The following is a 20,991-nucleotide window of genomic DNA, read 5'->3' as shown; positions in this document are numbered from 1 at the left end:
TCTGTACAGTCCGTACAACTGTACGGAATCCGTACCTGCACAAGTGACTTCTCCAGCTCCATCTTCACGAAGATCTGCATCCCTTTTTTCACCTCTACCTCTGCCCGGGATTAAGGTACTAAGCTTTGCCTCTTTCAGTTTGCTGAACAATCTCTCCTTTTTTGCTGGTTCCTCCTGCTTCGATGGGCTGTCATATGCTATGGCCCTAACAAAGTGGTGAGAGAACCGGCTTCTGGGATCTCTTCCTCTCATTTATTTCTCCAATACTGTAAGGGAATAGACACTGCCCTTGCATCCTAGCAAGAGGTAAGACCTTCCCACATGGCATCTTCCTCTCACTCTCTCCAATCTATCGACAAATTCAATGGGTCCAACTTTCATACTTGGCAGATCAAAATTAAGTGCCATCTTATGAAAGGCGGCCTTTGGGACATTGTTCACCGTGATGCTCCCGAAGGTCCATCTGAGCAAGTTGTCGCTGCCAAGAACGACAAAGCCTATGCTATCATATTGCTCGGCCTTGGAGATGATTACATTCATCACATCTCCGACATACAGTCTGCTCCTCAAGCATGGATCACTTTGGATACTCTTTTTGGAGCCCGATCTAAAAACTCTAAGATTGCACTTATGATCTCATTCTTTGATCTACATATGCAGGAAGGAGCTACTATAGCCTCCCATGTCAATTATCTTCGCAGTCTTATGGTTCAGCTTGCGTAAGTCAAGTCTCCCATCTCCGAAGATATTGCTATTGCTGTGCTTCTCAAAAGCTTACCTGACTCCTATGCTACTCTTGTCACTACCTTCAAGTATCATAATAATCCTTCTCTTGAGGGTATCATCAATGCTCTCCAAGAGGAAGAAAGAACTCAACAACGAAAGGTAACTGACACTGCATTTTTAGCAAAGAAAGGAAGTTCTAAGGTAAGAAAGCCTTGCACCCATTGTGGCAAAACTAATCATGTGGAGAAGGACTGTTTCAAGGCTCATCCATGCACCATTTGTGGCCGTGATAATCACCGGGAGAGGGACTGCTACTCCAAAACCTCTACATCAGCTCCTGCATCTACCTCAGCCCAAGTTGCTGCAACATCTCCATCAGCTGATCCTGTTGTTCCTTCCTCACATGATGAGAAGTGGGCTTTTTGATTACTTCTATGTCTTGTCTACCACCTTGACCACCGATGATGTAGGTCAAGGGATTCTAGTGTCTTGGTCTTTCTATTTGTCTACAATCAGTCTTCTGTCTATCTAGTCTTGTCTGTCCCTGTCTATTTGTCTATCAATCTGACTGTGTTTTAGATCCATCTTGTCCCTACCCTTGTGGACCCATATGAGGATATCACTTGAGGAGGGGTGTCTCAGGATCTTTTGACTGTCATGTCTCTCAGTCTATCAGTCTGTCTTCTAGTCTTGTCTTTCTGTCTTACTCCTAGTGTCCACTTAAGGAGGGTGTTGGAGATAAGTGCACACTAAGTGTACTATTTCCTAGTCTACATTTGTCTAAGTCTAAGTCTAAGTCCAGTCTTTATGTCTTGAGTGTGTGCCATGTGGCACTTCTACAATTACCCCATAAGCACTCTTGCTTTATGTCTTGTACTTTGGCCCATATATTCAATGGGTCACATCATTGTAATATATCAGTCTAGCTTGTGTCTTGTCTACACTCTTCTCAAGGTATTTCTAGTCTTTCAGTCTCGTTATTTCATTTCCAGTTTCTAGTTCTAGTTCTTGCTTCCATATTCCAACATAAACGTGGATCTAGCTTCTTCGCCAATCATACAAGCTGAAAGAGACTAAGGTATGGATAGCTAAGGAGCTTACACAAGCTCAATTGAAGAATAAAGAAACAGAGTTAGCGAAGGTTAAGGCTGCTAGAAAGATGGAAAATGGGAGGATTTAAATTAAAAACCAAAGACTTAAACTAACGTATGGCTGATTATGTTTTTCATATAATTATTATGTGGATACTCTAAAATAACTAGAATTGCTTTTGCGCTCCCTAGGAGCTGCCATGTGCCCTCTGTAAGCAAATATCCTAGATGGTCTTTTGCTATCCCATACACTTGTTGGTCTCCCGTGGACATTAATAGACTTTCTTTCTTTCTATCTTTCGATCAAACTTCTAGAGGTGAGGAGGAGATCCAGACATAACAGAGGCTAGCATTTAAGGAGGAGTTGATCAACAAGTTTCATCTAAACTACGACTTCCCTTAAAAATGGGAGTATTTCATACTACTCTTTCAAATAGATAGTCTATGCAAAAAAGCTAAGGGGAAATCAGTTGAGAGGGCATGCTCTGCTAGACATAGAAAGGAATATCACAATATGACCAGGCCACAACTTGGACAAATGCACCACAGGGTGAACCTTCTCCATGTCTACTATTTAGCCAAAATAAACACATACATTTATTCATTAATTTTATGTCTATGTTATATATACATACCACGTGTGCACAATACCACACACACACACACATTTTCTATTTTGTGAAATCCATGTAACTTTATATTACAATGAGCAATTCCTAGAAAAGGAACATGCTAATACATCAGAGAAAGGGATTATAAGACAAGCAAGCAAGAGAATCTAACTGACAAGCACACGGACAATCATAATACGATTGTCATAGTGACATCCAGAAGAAGTGAAACTTGGAGAAGGTGGGATCACCAAAGACTCTATGATCCTTGTCTTTCCACTAAGTCCACACTCCCCAATAACGAACCCATGTAAATAAGAGATCAACACCACACACATAAACACACACACACACACTTTTTTTTTTTTTGGTGAAACACACACACACACACACACAAAAATATGCATACATACATACATGCGTACATACATATTTGTTCCTCGCGCGTGTGTGTGTGTGTGTGTGAGAGAGAGAGAGAGAGAGAAAGAAAAGAAAGTTAACTCCTCCAAAGCCGAAATCCCCGGGGGAGACTGCTTAAGCATGGATATACGAGAGCCCACCATGCCTAGAGCATCTTTTCTTACTTCTTCTTCTAGACTTTGATCACTTCTTCTCTTGGTGTTGCTATTGGGCTCCCGGGTGGTCGTTGTATCGTACTTGTACCACTTTAGTGGATGCCTTTCCCTATTTTCGCTCTTCTTTGTATTGGTCTCTTTAGCAAGCTCACTCCTTGGCGTTCTCTGCAGCAATCTTTCTTTGATTGCTTGCAGACCCGCTGCATAGATCATGAGGTCTTTTTGGCATATACTAAAATTTTCAGTTGATGTAATTGTAGAACCTTTCTTTGAGGTTGCTACTCATATAATATAATCAATCAATGATTTCACCCAAAAAAAAAAAAAGTGTGTGTTATATACAACTTTGGCTGATTGGAGACCTATCACGCTTATGCCAATTATTTACAAATTTACTACCAAAATGATTGTTGATCCGATAAAAGGCTATTTGCATGATGGGTTGCATCCTGCGCAATATGGTTTTGTTCCTCGTAGGCATATCACAGACAACATTGCTAATGCCTATGTTGGAATAGAATATGCCAAATATATGCAGCAGGATGTTTTGCTATTGCAAGTTGATATTGCCAAAGCTTTTGATACTATTCAGTGGGACTTTATTTCACAAACAATGCAGGCCTTGGGATTTGGCACAAAAATGCAGCAAGTTATCAATTAGCTATATCAAGATAGTAAAGCTGCCTGCATACTTTCAGGGGATATTTCTACAACCTGGACTCTTGGTTGTTCCGTTCGGCGAGGCTGTCCCCTCAATGCTTTACTATTTGCCATAGCTAGTCATCCAATTTCAATATATGGACCACCTTTTGGACACTGGCATGTTGCATGGATTGGAAATTCCTGGCAGCCGTAGCATGATCGCTCAAGCATATGCTGATGATTCTTTCTTTACCCCAAAAAATACTCAGAGCGATCTCTCCTTGATTATGCAGGCTCTTTCCACATATGGCTTAGCTGCTAGTTTTCATGTGAATTTTCAGAAATCTAAGCTATTGCCATTGCATGCTAAAGACTGGCATAGTCTTTTGTGGCCTGGGGAAATTGTTCCACCTTCTCAATTGATTCGACATCTTAGCTATCCTCTAGGTTGGGGGCTCACTCGTTCTCAATAAACTGATTGGGTGCTCACAAAGCTGAGGAAAAAACTTGAATATTGGAAGCTTGCAACTTGGCCATTACATGTTCGTTTGCGAATAACGCAATCCATTTTGATAGCATACATACAATTCTATCTACCCCTCATTATGTTTACTAAGGCAAATCTGGTTTCCTTTATGTCTGCTATCATGGAGATTTTCTGGCATTCAAAAAATGGCAAGAAAAGTCTCAGATTACTCTCTATGCATCGTCTCTCTTCTCCAAAGATGCATAGGGGTTTGAACATACTCAATATTCAAGTGCATATACTTGCTCACAGGGGAAAAATGATGTTGCAGTTTATGCAAGGGGATCAGCCTTGGGCTTTCATGATCCGCTCTCCTTTGTTGCATATTGATACTTCTGCTTTTGGGCATTGGCAACCTACACAGTGGGATTTTCTATTTGGCTCTATTCAAGGCAAGATCAGAGGTTGCCCTTTTGTCTCTCGTTTGCTTCTTGATTGAAAGCATATTTTATCCCACTTGGAATGGAATGGCAGGGATTCTTTGTTGGGAAATTCCTTGAGGGCTGAGAATATTTATTGGTCCAAAGTATTCCACCCTCCTTTGGCTATACAAGAACCTAGGCGTTCTTATTTTATATCTTTCAAAGGTATTGCTTCTGTGGCGAATATACTTCAGGATGATGGCACTCTTTTATCTATTTCTACGGTTCTGACAAAGCCAATTCTGTTTGGCATATGGATCGCCCATCAAAGTGGTGGAGAAAGCGGCTACATCTCCTTTGGTATTATAAAGTCCCTCTTCGGCAACAGCTTTTCCTCTGGCGAGTCCTACTTGGCATTTTTCCATCTGGGCAATTACTCGCGCATAGACATATTGCCCTGGCTGTTTGCCACCGATGTCTACATTCTGTTGAATCTGTGCCTCACATTTTCTGGCACTGTCCACATACTTGTGATTTCCTCGCTCTCATTCGTCAGGGGCTTCGAGCCAGATTTCCTACTATTACTTTTAGTAGGTTCTTCTGGTTATTTGTTTTTCATCCCGCTAGATAAGGTTTTGATTTATTTTTTGTTTGGGTGCGCTACTGGGCACTTTGGACTCTATGGATGGACAGAAATCATAGTCTTTGGTGATCCTACTTTTCCATCTTTCGTTTTTTTCAAACGATCTCTGCAGCAATCGTTTTATGATTGCTTTCAGACTCATTTGATTGATCATGATTATATATGGCTTATACTGATATTTTCGGTTGAGTAGTAGTTACTCCGCTTTTGAAGTACCTATGAATGTAATTATTTCACAGCAATAAAATATTTCTTCTCACTTAAAAAAAAAGTGTGTTATATACAACTTGTAGCAAATTGTCTCTTTCTTTGGGACTGGTTTTTGTAATATAATGACAACAGGTTTTTACCCCAAAAAGAGTGTGTGTTATACACAACATTAGATGGTGTCATGGTTGCATCACTGTATGAGGTTTTGCTGCCCTTCCTTCAGTTTCTACTCATCAACTGGTCCATGACACGTACTTTTCGGTGGTGGAGGAAAAGATTGCAGCAAATTTGGGCCTGTAAACTCCCCCTTCGGCAACAGATTTTCTTATACACAGTTTTTCTTGGGGTTCTTTCATTTTTGGACAGATCTTGGCTCGTTGCCAACATATTGCTCTTGTCACTTGCCGCTGATGTTTGTCCTTAAGGGAGTCTATGCCTCATTTATTTTAGCACTGCCATGAATCTCATGACTTCACTTGTTTTTGCTACGGCAGCGTCTTCAGGCTCGTTTCCCTATTGCTTGCTTTGGCAAGCTGTTTTGGCTGTTTGGGATTCATCCTGTGAGGCAGGGGATATCATCTTTTCTTTCATTGGGTTCGTTATTGGGTACTATGGACTCCATGGAAGCACCAAAACCATAGGGTCTTTGGTGATATCTCTACGGCAATCCTTCTTTGGCTGCCTGCGTGTGTAAGACACTGATTATCTTGCTTTCTTGTCATATAATGGGATATTCTGATGTTGTAGCTGTATGTCCCTTTTTTTGGGACCATTTTTTGTAATATAAGCCAAATAGATTTCACCCCAAAAAGACAAACTGCAACACTGTCAAAGACCTCTTTTCACATCCCCTACTTGCTTTTTTCATCTACGACAATTGTGTCAACTGGGACTGTTTCATGAATAACTAGAAAGTAGACCACTACCCAGCTGCATTTAGTTGCCTATATTTTCAGCTTTGTTAGCTGTGGATCAAGGGGATTTCCCACACGCTTCCGAACTACATAAACACACTTTTTTTTGGTGGTAGAATAAATTTTTCATTAAGAAAGCATCCACTCCATAGCTGTCCCAAAGTGGGACGGCTACACACACACACATGTGCGTGCGCGTGCGCACACACACATACGACTGTAAAATAACCTCAAGCTCAAGAAAAAGCTTACAGTAATTGAGACTCCTCCCAAGCCACGATGGTTAGCAACCACAACCCTCCACCCTTTCTTGGCAAGACTGTGGGCTATATGTTTCACATACTGGAATAAAATGGAGAGGATGTCAGAAGGAAGATGTTAACAGTGAAACACTTTTAATCTAGAGAAACAGTGGACTTACAGCATTTGTGAAATTGCTAGTCAAACCAGGAATGATGATGCTAATGGTGAAAGATTTGTGATTTAGATAAACAATAGACTTACAGCATCTGCAGAATCACTAGTCAAACCAGGAATGACCACAACTGTTGGTGTCTCATTGGATATCCCAATCGTTTGGGAGCAGACTACCTCGCCACTCCTCAGACCTGCAAGCATAGAACTGCAATTAGATCATGAAAGTAGGTGGCAGAATGTTCATTTTAGATTATCCTGGATTCCAGCGCCTGCTACTTTGTAAGACTCCTAATTTTCTTTCCTGTTTTAGAGCTGCTACCATAAAACATTTTCAGTAGACGTAGCAAAGAAGGTATTTAAGTAGCCTAAAAGCAAGCTATTGAAAAACTGCTGAATTACATAAGAAATATATTTGGGATTTACAATTGTGTGCATTCAAAATATGAGTTCATGATAAACCTCAGGTTCTCCACAACAACCTTTACCAAGTTTCTCAAGTCTATTTTCTAAATCCACATTTTTGTGGATGCCAACTCCCCTTGACTACTAAATAGTTAAACGTCAAGTCCAATTAGCTCAGTGCTTAGTACTTTGCTCATACTTTTTAGTATTGTATTTTACAAAGCTTAAAAGTACAGGCCGAAACATCTGAGTGCAGCCAGACACACAAACTTCGGACAAATCTAAATGCTGTGATAAACAGCAAATTAGTAACTTGGCTGGCTAGGCAATGGGCAAAATTAGCCCTACAGGTTTTGATACGTGTATCTGTGCTATATCATTGAAAAGCCCAGGTTTGCTCAGCATGAAGATCCCAACCACACATGTGCAGGATAAATTAGCATCAATAAACACAAATCCAAATGTCCTAAATGACCGATTTACTTAAAAGGACATATAGCTTCATAAGACTGGAATATATAATCTCACAAATTAAAAAATTTATAAAACAAGTGAAAGAACAAAAGGGGAAAAAGTGAACTTGTAAGTACCTTTAAAAGAAATTAAGAGTAAATGAGAAAAATAAAAATAAAAACAACTTCATAAGCAAAGCTACATTATGTTCTCATCAGTACCCAAGTATAACCTGCCATCTAGGTTTCAAAATATTCCATAATCACTTGGGTAAACCCAATGCTTACTAAGCTTTAAAAATCCCAACCCAAACAACAAAAAGCACGAAATAAGAAAAAAACTGAGAGAGAGAGAGAGAGAGAGAGAGAGTTAAATTATGTTAAATATCAAAACAAAGAAGCAACAATGCTAGCACAAGAAAACAAAGATAAACCAGTGCACATAGAAGAAAACAAATGAAATGCCAACATAAACACACGGAAGCAATTATTATCACTATTTAATTAGTATATTTATTTTAAATATAAAAAACATAATAACTAATAAAATAAGGAGAAAGGGGGGGGAGGGGTGGATGCATGCCAAAACTAAGAAGGCACCTAAGCACACTAATAAATAAGCAGAGACGGGAGGGAGGGGGGGATGCACACCAAAACTAAGCAGGAACCTATGCACAGATGACCTCCAAAAATAGAATAACCATAAGAACTAAAAAGAAAATGGACATTCAAGCTCCCCACTTTGGATTTTGATTCTACGTTCAAGGAGGATCCAAAACATATCCAAAGCTGAAATTCCCCGGAGTTTCTTCATTACTATCTTATATTATAGCCCTTTTAGATAAGGAATAGAATTAAATTACTACATTGAGAGATAAAGCACTCTTACTTGTGCGAAGACGAGAGAACCTTTAGAATTGGGAAGTAATCTTGCATAATTTAGCTATATCAGACCTATTGCACGCACCCAAGGCTGATATCTGATTGCGCAGTCAGATAGCACGTATTTCGAGGAGTGTACGACCTGTTGGCCTGAGGCCCATTGCTGGCAGTATGGCCCTTCATCGTGCATTTCGGGGATTTTACCCCTTCTCTCTCTCTTGCATGCACCTCGAGGCAGAATGTTGGTGGGTGTATGGATTTCTCTCTCTTGCCCGTGATCATTCTGGCCTCTGATTCCAGCACGTTCTGTCTCGTCCTCTCTCTCTCTAAGCTGCCAATTCTCCTACTGCCTCTTGCTTTGTGGGTCTGCTGCCCTCTCAAGCCTAGAATAGAGCACCTTGGAGCTGGTTTGATGCCATTTGGAGCTAAGTTCAAGCTCATTTGCTACTGTTCTTTTATTTGCTCTTGATTAGAGGTCTTCTATGCACTGCCGGGAGCCTGGACATAGGATAGGTGTGAGGCCAGAGCTCGTCCCTCTTCCATGGACAGCGGGTGTAGGCCATTCTATAGCACTTAGCCTTAGGGTTTTGTTATGTTGGCTCTCTCTTGAGCCTCAACTCTCAATTTTGCAGCAATTCATTACAGCAACTCGTTTTTGTCTTCTCTCCATCATTTCTTGAGCTTCCATTGCTTGCCCTAGCCTACATTGGTATCAAAGCCAGATTGAGAATCCATTCCCTCAGCCATTGACAGCTTTTCCAAGCTGTTTGGCAGCTCCTTGAGCCCCCATTCCTGCTGGACAGCCCATTTTTCAAGGCATTTGCAGCTAGCTAGAGTGATTCGAGGCCATTTGGAGGAGTTCCATCACCGGAAATCGAGTCTTTGGTGCTCCAGCTATGCATTTCGGCTGTTTTCTCACCCATTTGCTGCATTTCGAGGCAGTTTCACCTCGGAATCCTCCGTATGTCATGTCGCCCTGGCTGGTGCATACCCGGTGATGGGACGCTGGCGCCCGTCAAGGGGTGCCATGCGTCTCGGTCTCCTAGATGAGGCTCGACGCAAGACTAGAGCCACCGTGACTCCTGTTGGACGTATCTCGGGTCTAAACAATGATGGGAGGTCCCCCAGAGTGATCTGTGTGTCCCCTCTATGTCTCGTGTGTCGTGCTTTACAAATCATCTCTTTTTGGGGCAATCTCAATAGAGACTCAACAGGATGGACATACGTTGCATATTCCTTTGGATCCGGATTCGACACACGGCCAGTCAAGACCTGTTTGTTGCAGTGTGCTATTTCCCACTTGAGACATCCCGCTTTGCTAGAGATGTATGTGGGGAGACACGAGATGTCTCCATACATAGCCCTTCAATCATACATTGTAGACTTCTCGAGCCGCAAAGAAGTCCTTCTCGTTAGGGACTTCAATACTAGAACATGCGCACGTCAGGTACCACTTCTAGATTTCCAATATAATGGAATCGTTCTACCAGATATCGACCTAGACGACGCGGGTATGGCGCAAGTCTCCATAGATAGAGGGGCCCTAGTCACCTTGTATGGACATGCACTGCTGGATATGGGTAGGATGCATGATCATATTATTTACACGGTCTTAGTTGATGGCCCTCCTCAGGTGGTTTCACCTTTTTCCCACATGGAGGGGGCTCCAGCCTAGTTGACTACATCATAAGATCTCCTGCCTTCACATCTCGTACCAATGACTTCTCTGTCTCACTACCTTCTTCATGGGCAGACCACACCTACTTCTTATTTAGCATCTCTATCCTTCGTCTCGCGATACCACCCATACCACTGATCATTCACGCCACATATCATGACATACACTTTGATCATAATCTCACCTAAGTATTTTGCATGCCTATATACACTGTTCATATACATTGATCACATACCACTTCTAGAGGACTGCACTGTTCAGATCACTCATTCGCTTTAAGAGGTTATCCTTCATGCCTTCCCTATACCACCCGCTCCACTTGCCTCCCGTCTCTTGGTTCTGTACCCTGCAATAGATGGTACAATGACGAGTGCAAGGCTCTTCGCCACTGCCAACTCATATTCGAGACTAAGCATAACCTTTCGAGTGAACTAGAGACGTTGTGTGAGCACCGCCATCTAATACGCTAGAAGGAGCAGGCTTTTGTCTGTTGAAATGATAAGGAGTTACTAAGCATTTTGTTTAGTAACAACTCCAAGGACTTTTGGTGGAAGTTCCTTGAGCGGCAATCCCCGTCACCCCTCACGGACACCCAAATTTGGCACACCTACCACACATACTATATCACATTCCACCCCACCCCACCCCCGACCTCTCGCACTTATCTCATCCTACCTCCTGCATTCTTTTCTCCAAGGGTGGTGTCAAGGGCACATTAATGAAACTTCATAATGGCCGAGCGAATAATCATGAGGGGTTATGCCTTGAGTTATTACATATGAGATTAACATCCTAGGCCCGATTTTAGCAAAGCTCTTCAATGAAGCAGTCTGTCTTGGCTTCCCACACACCTAAACTCTCAACACCATCACACCCATTCACAAGTTAGGGGATCCCTTGTGCCCAGAGTACAATAGGACCATCATGATTGGACATGTAATGTCTAAGATATATGCATCGGTACTTGATACAAAGGTCAGCCAATTCGGTACTTGATACAAAGGTCAGCAAATATATGTCATGTCTAAGATATATGCATCGGGACTTGATACAGAGGTCGACCAATTTATAGAGATGTAGGGAGGGGTAGGCCGGGTTCCACAACGTGACCACGGGACCATGGATCACATACTCACACTCAGGAGTGACATCGAGGAGGCTAGGGCACGGAGACAAAGGGTCTATTGTTGCTTTGTGGATTTTCGTAAAGCCTTTGATACAGTACTGAGGGCCCGCCTTCTTAGATGACTATAGGAGCTGGGCTACGATCAAGAGGTCAAATGGATTGTTATGGCACTCTATGAGAGAGTTTCAGGCATAGTTCAAACATGAGCTGGATGGACAAAGGAGATCATGAGCACTATTGGGTTCAAACAAGGGGTTGCCCACTTTCACAAATCCTGTTTGGCCTCTACATAGACCAGCTCGAGACATTTATGGAGACACTAGGGGGGTTGGTTTCTCTCCCACTGGTTCCTTGATTCAGATCTTTGTTGTATGCAGATGAGATTGTGCTACTATCGTCTTCTGCGAGGGGCTCCAAAGACACTTAAACGTGCTACAGACATTATGTGGGTCACACGATTTGAGGGTCAACCTTGTAAGACCAAAGTCATGATGTTCAACACATCCTGAGCAGCTATGCATAGGGAGCCGTTAGCTATTGATGATGGTTTCATCATACATTTACTTACGAGTTCTCTTCTCTGGCCCTATTTTCACGATGAGACCGGTGATGTAGGCCCGTTTGAGCTAAGGATATGCTTCGTTTGCCCGACTAGAGAGACAATGCTTCCACTCACATTTTTAGGATCCTCAGACCAAGGCTCTCCTTCGACTCCTTGGTCCGGCCAGCAGGCATGTATGGCAGCCCTTGTTGGGGGTTGGATCTCTCAAATGTAGACTGAGTGAGGGTAGAGCGTACCCAGTTTCTCGTGCTATTGTAGATGATGCACAATAAAGTTCCCCATCGGATTACTCAAGCTGAGTTTGGGTCATCTCCAGGCTCTCATGCTATCGGGTATGATGCACATTAAGCCATTAGTTCCCCACCGGATCATTCAAGAGGGATTTATTGATCCCCTAGGGTATACCTAGATTCATCTCCCCTATTCATTGAGCATTGCTATTGGATTGGGTTTCATCACATCGACTCCGCATTGAGAGTGGGCGAGCTGACGGAGTACCAGGGGAGAGGCGCATATGTGCCTTGGGTGACCTACTTGAGATTGAGGTCAGAGGAGCACTACATCTTCAGATGCCCTGTGCACTATGAGATTTGTGACCGCTATTATCATCTATTCAGAGATAGCTTCGGGCTCCTCTTCTATTTCCTCTCTTATCCAAATTAAAGATGCCTAGCCGCCTTCATCCATGAGGCAATTAGGCACAGAGAGCGCTTACTCCGATCGTAGAGATAGGGACTAGACACACAGACAGACCCATCTCAGAGTGTGATTATAGGGTTCTTCCAACCAAATCACTTAGATCACCACATCATGAGTAGAGATCCAGAGGCAGCGACACGACACACTTGACAGAGGGCGGACGCACAGATCATGCTTGGGGACATCTCCTCTTTGTTCATGATCGAGGCACGACCAACCGGGGTTCCCATGGCCCTTGTTAGACGTAGAGCAATTGCCAGGAGGCCACATTGAACCGCATCCACAGAGAGCCACCAACATACTACCTATGACCTCATACTAGCACAACTCCACTCATGGGCCTCTAGTATTTGTTGTATCGGTATAGACTTGACACTGGATCTGATTTGATAGGATGATGATGATGACTGCGTAGCACTGATGATATTATGACTATGTAGTAATTAGCATTCAGGATGGGTGATTGCTCGTTTTTAGTAGCTTCACCCTTTCAGCTTGCTGTGTCAAGTTTCTCACAATCTCATAGACCCATTGTTCTTTCAAAGACTCTAATACAATTTCTTTCTTTCTTTCTCCTGAATACCGTAATACATCTTTCTTTCTCTCTCGCTCTAGCATTCGTTTCTTTTTCTTATTTTTTTGCTTCGTTATCTTCCTTTTTGCTATCGATTTTTTTTGTTTGAGTTGGGATTTTAAAGCTTAGTAAGCATTGGGTTTACCCAAGAGATTTTGCAACCAGCCTATGATAAAATAAGAGCGGTAAAACCCCAACTTAGCAAGTATTATCCCACTGGCAAATCACCCACAGCAAAAACAATACACAAGGGAGATAGAATGCTCTTGCTCGAAGACACAGTACACCGATTGGCCCCAAATCAGCTGGCGCCCCTTGCGGTGTTTCTTATTATTTATTTCACTGAAAAACAAATTACAACAAGCCCTGTAGGTATCCAAATCACAGCATAAACTTTGCTTCTAGCGAACTCAGCCAATTATAACCAAAAGGCATCCAATCCTTGGCCAAAATCTTGGGCTTATGACCTGTCCAAGCCTCATAAGGGGTGATGGTCTTCAATGCCTTTGTGGGACATATGTTCAAAACGTAATTAGCACACATAACGGCATCCAACCATAACTTATTAGGCAGGTGCTTGCCTTTCAACATATACCTAGCCATCTCCATCACTGATCTATTCTTGCGCTCAGCCAAGGGATTCTGTTGAGGGAGTGTAAGACACCGTGCATTGATGATGAATGCCATCTGAGGCAAAAAAAACAGCAAACTCCTTTGACATATATTAACTCCCAATGTCTGTATTAAGGTGAGCAATTTTCAGCCCACTCTCAGTCTCAACCAAGGCAATAAAATTCCTGAAGCATGCAGAAACTTCTTATTTGGATTTCAATGCAAAAATCCAAGTATACCTGGTGAAGTCATCAACGAATGTGACAAAATAATAGAATCCCCCAAGAGCTGCAACCCGCATGGGTCCACAAACATCACTATGAAAATAAAGCTTGCGTGAGGCACCAACTCTCCCATCCTTGGGAAATGCAGAACGGTGCATCTTACCAAGCAAACAAGGTTCACAAACATGCCTTGAAGGCATATGCATTTTGGGAAGATCAACAACCATACCATCCTTATGTAACTACACCAAAGCCCCAAAGTTGAGGTGTCCAAACCTCTCATGCCACAAATGGGTATTTGTCATGGTAGAGGAATCAACAGCAAAGGCATCTGTATCTGCAAGTCCAACGTCATCCAAGCATTTGCCATAGGCATCAAGTCTGTACAGCCCCTCTAGTCAATGTCCCAGTCAAGACCATGGTACTGTATATGATGCATTATTGGCACATGTGATTGTTCCCCCCCTAGAGGCATGTCAAGTGAGCTGAATAACTTCCTACAGGAAGTAATGTGCTTGCTAGCACCACTATCAAAGGACCAGGCATTAACTCCCCTAAGTGGAGGATGGGCAAGTGTCTGACGGGGAGTCAGCCATCTCGTACTACCACCCACTTCTCCTCCTTTTCAGGCCATGTCCCATTGCCTTATCAAAATCCATCTCTCCTCAACCTGCAGCCATGTCAGGTCCTCATCCATGAAGGTCGATGAGTGGTCCTGCAAAACCGATCGACGGCGTAATGCTGCTGGTCGACGTGAGTGTCGCGGAAGAGTATGACAAGGGGTTGCAATTGGTTGGGGTCTCTCCCCTCCGGCCAAGCCCCCTTGATTGCATGCTCTATAACCCCTAGGGTGGTAGCCATAAAAGTTGGCATCATCCATCGATATGGCAACTTTACAAGGAATCCCACGAACTCTGATATATTGAGTCTTATTAGCCCTCTACTATTGCTCCAAGAGAGTTGCTAAGACGGTTTCCTTTGCAAGTTCCCGTTTCGGCCATCCACCCATCTAGATGTCTCAGCCACTGACTATATGGTGGTTATCTAGGCCTCTACTATTGGTGGAATACCCGGAGCTGTTCGTAAATCAGTCACCTCCTTCTCGAGCTATAGGATGTCCTGTCAGAGTCCCTGTATGAGGCTAGCCTGCTCCTATATGATACAGGCCTACTCCTAGGTGAAGTGGGCCAGCTCCTTTGTGAAGCGAGCCAGCTCCACCTCACGTGCTCGACTGTTGGGCACCTCCACCAGGAGGGACTCCCAAGCACCTGACAGATCAGCTTGTGGGAAGTCGGGTCCTCCTGGGATTTGAAACTGGAAAGGACCTCGTACAAAGGTAGGGGGATGGGGCTGAATAGAGGACAGTGACTGAATAAGCTGGGCGGGGTGTGGAGATGTTTGAAGCAGTGGTGAGGTAGTTCCAGTTGGGGGCTGGAAAGGCAGCTGGCTAAGAGGGAGAGGTGAGAGGAAGGACGAAGAATACTATGGTCCTATGCATATCATCCCTGGTGATGGTGACATAGGCGATGAGTCTGACGTCGAATCTGCACTAGTAGCAGAGGAGGTCGAGGTCGAGGCCCATGATGTAGATGTGGATGAGGTAGTCACTGTTGATGCAAATCCCTTGTGTACCACTATGTTGTCCACTCCAAGCCCGCTACAGTTGAAGCGCTTGTGACATCTTCCAGTTTTAACTGCCTCTGATTTTTAATTTTCTCCTCTTTCTTGTGCTTCTCCTTCTCCTTGTCCTTCTCTTTTCCTCCCTTCCCCATCTCGAAGCTGTTGATTTGATTTTTTGTTTCATCTCTCTTGTAGAGAAGCACTTAGGCTATGTGGGCTGAGAGCAGCCCCTCAAGGTGGCCAGAGGGAAGGCACTGCAGTGAGGGGCTAGAGTGAGCAGAATGGGCAGCAAAGGGGCCTATGGAGGGTGTTGTGCCAGCAGAGCGAGGGGGTGTGCACGGCAGAAAGTACGGGCAAGGCACCCTGCCCAGTAAGAAGGAGCAAGGGGGCCGAGGCAGCACCACAACAAAAGCGGGGGGATCAGCGCAGGCAGGGCAGGGCAATGCAGGCACATAGGGCCAGGCAGCGCAGGCAGGCAGGGCAGGGCAGCACGGACACGGCATTGCAGCACAAGCAACACAGGCATGCATGCACAGGAGACGGCACTGCAGGCAAGGGCGACCGGAAGGGCCACGAGGGGGAGCGAGGAGGCAGCAGAGGGGCATGGAGGAGGCAGCGAGGGGCAGCGAGGCGAGGGGGAGCGGGGAGAGAGAAGAAAGAAAATAAGAAATTATATTAACGTCTTCAAAAGCCCTCACAAGACTATGAGACAAAGCACAAACCAAAAAAGAGTAGCCACTACATCTCTGAAACTCAGAGAGCCGAGGAGTGCTCATGGCATCTCAGCTCAAGATTATTTAGCACACATCTAAGTTCTAGTCCTATATCAAAAGTGGCCTTCATTACATCAGTTTAAGACTGAGGGTCTTTAAGTTTAGATTTGAAGTCTCTAATTAGAGTCATTCCATCCCGGTAGCCCATTTTCCTGCTTCAGCACGTGTACCTTTCAGCTTGTTTGTCTATCGGAGAATCTTAACTCGTCTTGCCTGCTCATCGAAATAAACTTGCACTTGTGTTCCTTTTTAACAGATACAACTAATATCATTTTCATCCCATTCTCCTTGTGGTATCTCCTGCTTGAGGCATGTAGATTTCTCTTCTTTTGTGTGTCCCTCCGCCGCAATCCTTTGGCAGTCTCCCAATGCGCAATAATCTCTTATTATGTACTATGGCTTCCTGCTCTTTAACCTCTGCATAAAGATCTGTTTCATTGATTTTGTTGTTGGCTACAATGGCCATTTCTTTTTTGGTTGAGCTGAACTGAGAGAGAGAGAGAGAGAGAGAGAGAGAGAGAGAGTTTAAATAGGTTAGATATCAAAAACAAAAGAAACATGAATGCTACACAATACAAGGAAAATAAACCAACGTACATTAGAAAACACAAATTCTACACAAGAAAAGAATGATAAACCAATGCACATAGTGAAACACCAAAGCAAACACAAGGAAACAATTTTTATCATTATTTATTTATTTTAAAATTTAAAAAAATAATAATAAAATTAAAAGGAGGGGGGGGGGGAACAAAACTAAGCAGTACCTAACAGCAACTGAGCTCCAAAAATAGAATAAACCTAAAAAGGTAGTTGAATAAAGGAACTTTGGTAGGATCTCACATTCATAGGGATTTAGCCAATCCAATGCAATCGTTCCTCCGTCGGGTGTGCCACAAAGTTGCCTGAATTCCGAAATTACAACCATGTTACAAACTTCGATTTTCACAACGGCTATTTGCTACATGATCATACTTTACAACTCCATTTCTTAGTAAAGAAAAAATGACTGGCAGTCGGCCAGTAGAGGGGATGTTCCAGCCCCACGTGGAGCAGGAGATCTGGTGCAGCAGAGGTTCTTCCACTTTGTTGGAGCCCTAAAGTTACAGTTCATTGAAGGTTCACTATTTTGAATGCTTGCAATATATCCAGAGTGTCATGACAAGAGAAATCACTAATCCGTAATTAGTAGACATTAGAACATTGTCATATATTATACACCAATGGTGTAACATGTATTTGTATTTATGATGGACAGCGACCGAATTGTTATGGTGGTGGATCATCTCAGTAGATAGAACTAGTTGAGCTGAAGGTTCACTATTTTGAATGCTTGCAATATATCCAGAGTTCAGTTCAATGTGTGTTCTCTGAGTTGTTTACAAAAGTTGGATGTGTGTATTGCATGTGTTGAGAACTTTCTACCCTGGGCAAGTCTCTCTCAGTTTTTCTACAATGAGGACTAGAATTACCGGTAATACTCCACCTGCGGTGGCCGGCCAAAGAAGTGCAGGAAGGCTGTTTGTAAGTGAGGACTGCATATCCATGGAGTCGGCCAATACCTGCAACCCAAAGTCTGATAAATGAGAATCCATACTTTCCTAAGCTCATTTGTCAGCCTGAAATATACATTGTATAAGAGATTGATCAAAATTTTACTAAGAGTCAATTTATTGAAACAAATTCAATGTTTGTATCCCAGTTTGACAAACTTGGGGTTTTGATGCATACATTCCATTAGTTCAGATGCAGAAACACAGAGACTGTTGTAAAGGATATAGGTCCATGGCAAGCTTGTTAACTTTGCAAACAAATGAAAACAACAGTACCCTATCCTTAAGAGTTGCCATAAACTGAAAGGGAGACGAGTTCTTCCTCTTACAGGGCTGTTGAGTCTCTGAAACTCAGTAGGGTACGACCACAATAACCAACTCTGAAAAGATAATCCCTTGGCCCACTTTTCGCATGGATTTGTGTCTCACCCTTTATTTTGAATCACAATATTGGAAGTTTAAAAGATCCACTATACATACCACTATACATACACATGCATTACAGAGACAATTGCATCACCGCAAAGCCTGAAATGTACCTATACGTCCATGGGTAAACAAGGGATTACATTTTGGTGGAGTCTGCAAGTTTGAGTGACACTGCAGGCAGCAGGTAGAGAACTGTGGTGTGCACATGTTGGAAATTTGCATTCCAATCCTCAAAGCACAAAGGTATGCAAATGTTGGAAATTTTCACCGACACATACAATATGTTTGATATCCTTTAAACAATCGTGTACCAAGACAGGTCTACTTTTCCATACACAACAGCGAAAAATCATCTCAATTGCCTTCAGGCCAAAAAACATCATTCCTTCTATTCACTCGTGGTCTCAATACCCCTCTGGCATTGCCTTTTTTGGAAAGCTTAAGGAATCTAAAATCGATCTGCACATAGTTCCACACGCCATGCCTACATACAGTCGCAGATTTGAACCTTCTAATAGGGCATGGAAATACAGCTGAGCAGGTGCCACGCCACATCTGCCTATTAACTCTGAATTTTGTTGCAACTTCTAATTTCAAGCATTCCCAAAATTCTTGTGATCTGTTTTGCCTTCGAGAGGTAAGTTGAGACCTTCAACCTGGATCATTGATGCGCCTTTGATCCTGAACAGGGGATATTGACTTTACAAAAAAGCAAAAACCAGTTGGGTCTAAATGAAACCTTAAAGCCTCTTATGTATCTTTCAAAACTCTTGGTTTAAAAAGAGGAACAGATTTTCCCGACATATAGACACACCCATGCCCTTATTCTGTCTTTATGTGCAGATGGCAGTCTCGAAGCATAGGTCCTCTATGCTGCATACTGAAATGTTTATTCCCTCGGTCAAAATTAGTCGTTACAAAAAATGCTTGTGTTCAACCTCTTGGCTCAAAAAAAACCCTGCCCTGAGACCACTTTATCGTTGCCTGATCGTCGGTTTTAATGATATACGTCGCTTAGAGGATCTGGGAGCAATGAAATGAACAGTACAGACAAGTAGACCAGTTTTGTGAGGATGACTTAATCCTGGTACACATTAAAAATTACGCACTGTTAAACCAAAGGAAAAGAGCTTCCCACTCGGCGCAACTATAGAGTCAAAATGATCGAAGCAATCCAACTACTATGATTCACGATGCAATTCGTCCGTTGTGACTTAATTGATTGAGCAACACTCACATCCACCGATTTCATACGTAACGCCATACAATGTACGCGCTCTCAGGCAGTTTTGAGTGCCTTCACAAATGTTTTTTGATCAGTGAGAACGCTTGTCGGGATTGGGCTTATACAAGGTACTTGAAAAGAATTCCAGACGCACAATCCGAAGATGCTACAGATGTCAGTTGTTTCCCCCTATTGTCCAAGACGTTTTAATCAGGCAACCCAAAGCCGTCTAATTTTCCATGATGACAACGGAGGGCAATCGACATTCGCTGAAATTGCCGGAATGGCAGCAATGCAGAATCAAAAAGATGAAAGGTTCTACCTTTGCTTCAACACCTCGCACTTGGGCAAAATGCGTGAGGCGACCTGCGAAGCCGGATTGTAAAGCAACTGCACGGGGTGGCCTCTGAATCCGCTAAAGAGGTCCTCGAGAAAGTGAAATTCCAATGCATAGTAAAAGGAGAGGGCGAGGAGGCCAAATGCAAGCATGGCAAACTCCCAAGCGGGCACATTCAAAGCAGCCTTCAAAACCATCAAGAGGCCGAAGCTGGAGTGAGCAGAGCTTCCAAGTTCATCCATGGTGATTGGTGATGATGATGAGCAATGATGATTTTGCAGAGATACCAGGATGACAAAAAGAGGTATCTCCAACTGCGAATCTTTCAAGGAATCTTTAAGGCACCTACGCTCTCAGCTTCTCAATCAGTCCTCCCTTCCTCTCTCACTAGTCAACCTTGCACATTGACTCAATTATATCATCACAACTACCACTCGCCAACCACCTCTCTCATCTCGCTACTATAGAGTGCTTCTAGAGGTCATCGGGGCCAGTCTGGGTTCACACACAATATTTTGTGGAAAATTCCTCGAGCTCATAAATTCAAAGGTTTCGTTCAATTTTACAACTATATTTGCAAAATTAGATTTGCAACAGCAGCAGGCAGCCGTTCTGTCATCAAACACGTAACTACTAACTTGATATTGAACTTGAATGCTAGCATTTTATCAAATTTTTAAACGAATAAAATGAATGAGTAAGAATATGAACATGAGATGCGTCATTAAGCATGTAACTACTAACTTTGAATCCTAGCATTTTATCACATTTTTAAAGGAAAAAATGAATGAGTAAAAATGTGGGTATGAGACGCGACACAAGGTCCTTGATGGACCCGATATGCCCACCAATGAAAAGAATGATTCACTAAGCTCTAGGGGGGACTATGACTCTCAAGGGAAGCATCGAAGAAGAGAGAGAAATGCAAGTACCTCCCCTAGTGCCTAAGGTGGGCAACCAAAACCAACAAAGCCTTATCTAACCATACTTTGACAAATTGTTCAAACCATGAAAATTTGCAAAGTCCAAATTTTGAACAAGAACAACATAGAGGAATGCAGTCATTGGACAACAAATTTCAAAAGAGAGCTATAGTGTCCAACAACCTCTTGTAGAGGTAATCTAA

General features: G+C 43.0%; 1 protein-coding gene across 1 annotated transcript in view; it reads right to left on the bottom strand.

Annotated features, from left to right (window-relative positions):
- Positions 1–20,265, bottom strand: part of LOC147890749 (uncharacterized) — a 118,278-nt gene extending 98,013 nt beyond the window's left edge. Inside the window, exons 1-5 of the mRNA XM_087389529.1 lie at positions 19,851–20,265; positions 17,794–17,883; positions 17,165–17,226; positions 6,805–6,908; positions 6,553–6,642 (exon numbers count right to left, since the gene is read on the bottom strand). Coding sequence (XP_087245655.1) covers positions 6,553–6,642; positions 6,805–6,908; positions 17,165–17,226; positions 17,794–17,883; positions 19,851–20,107 — 603 coding nt within the window. The 5' untranslated portion in view covers positions 20,108–20,265. The remainder of the gene's footprint in view (positions 1–6,552; positions 6,643–6,804; positions 6,909–17,164; positions 17,227–17,793; positions 17,884–19,850) is intronic.
- Between the last annotated feature and the right edge of the window lie 726 nt (positions 20,266–20,991).

This window comes from Dipteris shenzhenensis, chromosome 18 (genome assembly GCF_047967505.1).
Source record: "Dipteris shenzhenensis isolate YYH24624 ecotype China chromosome 18, Dip_SZ_1.0, whole genome shotgun sequence".
Lineage (NCBI taxonomy): Eukaryota > Viridiplantae > Streptophyta > Polypodiopsida > Gleicheniales > Dipteridaceae > Dipteris > Dipteris shenzhenensis.
The sequence above is the reverse complement of the archived record's forward strand: the minus strand, read 5'-3'. Positions and strand labels throughout refer to the sequence as shown.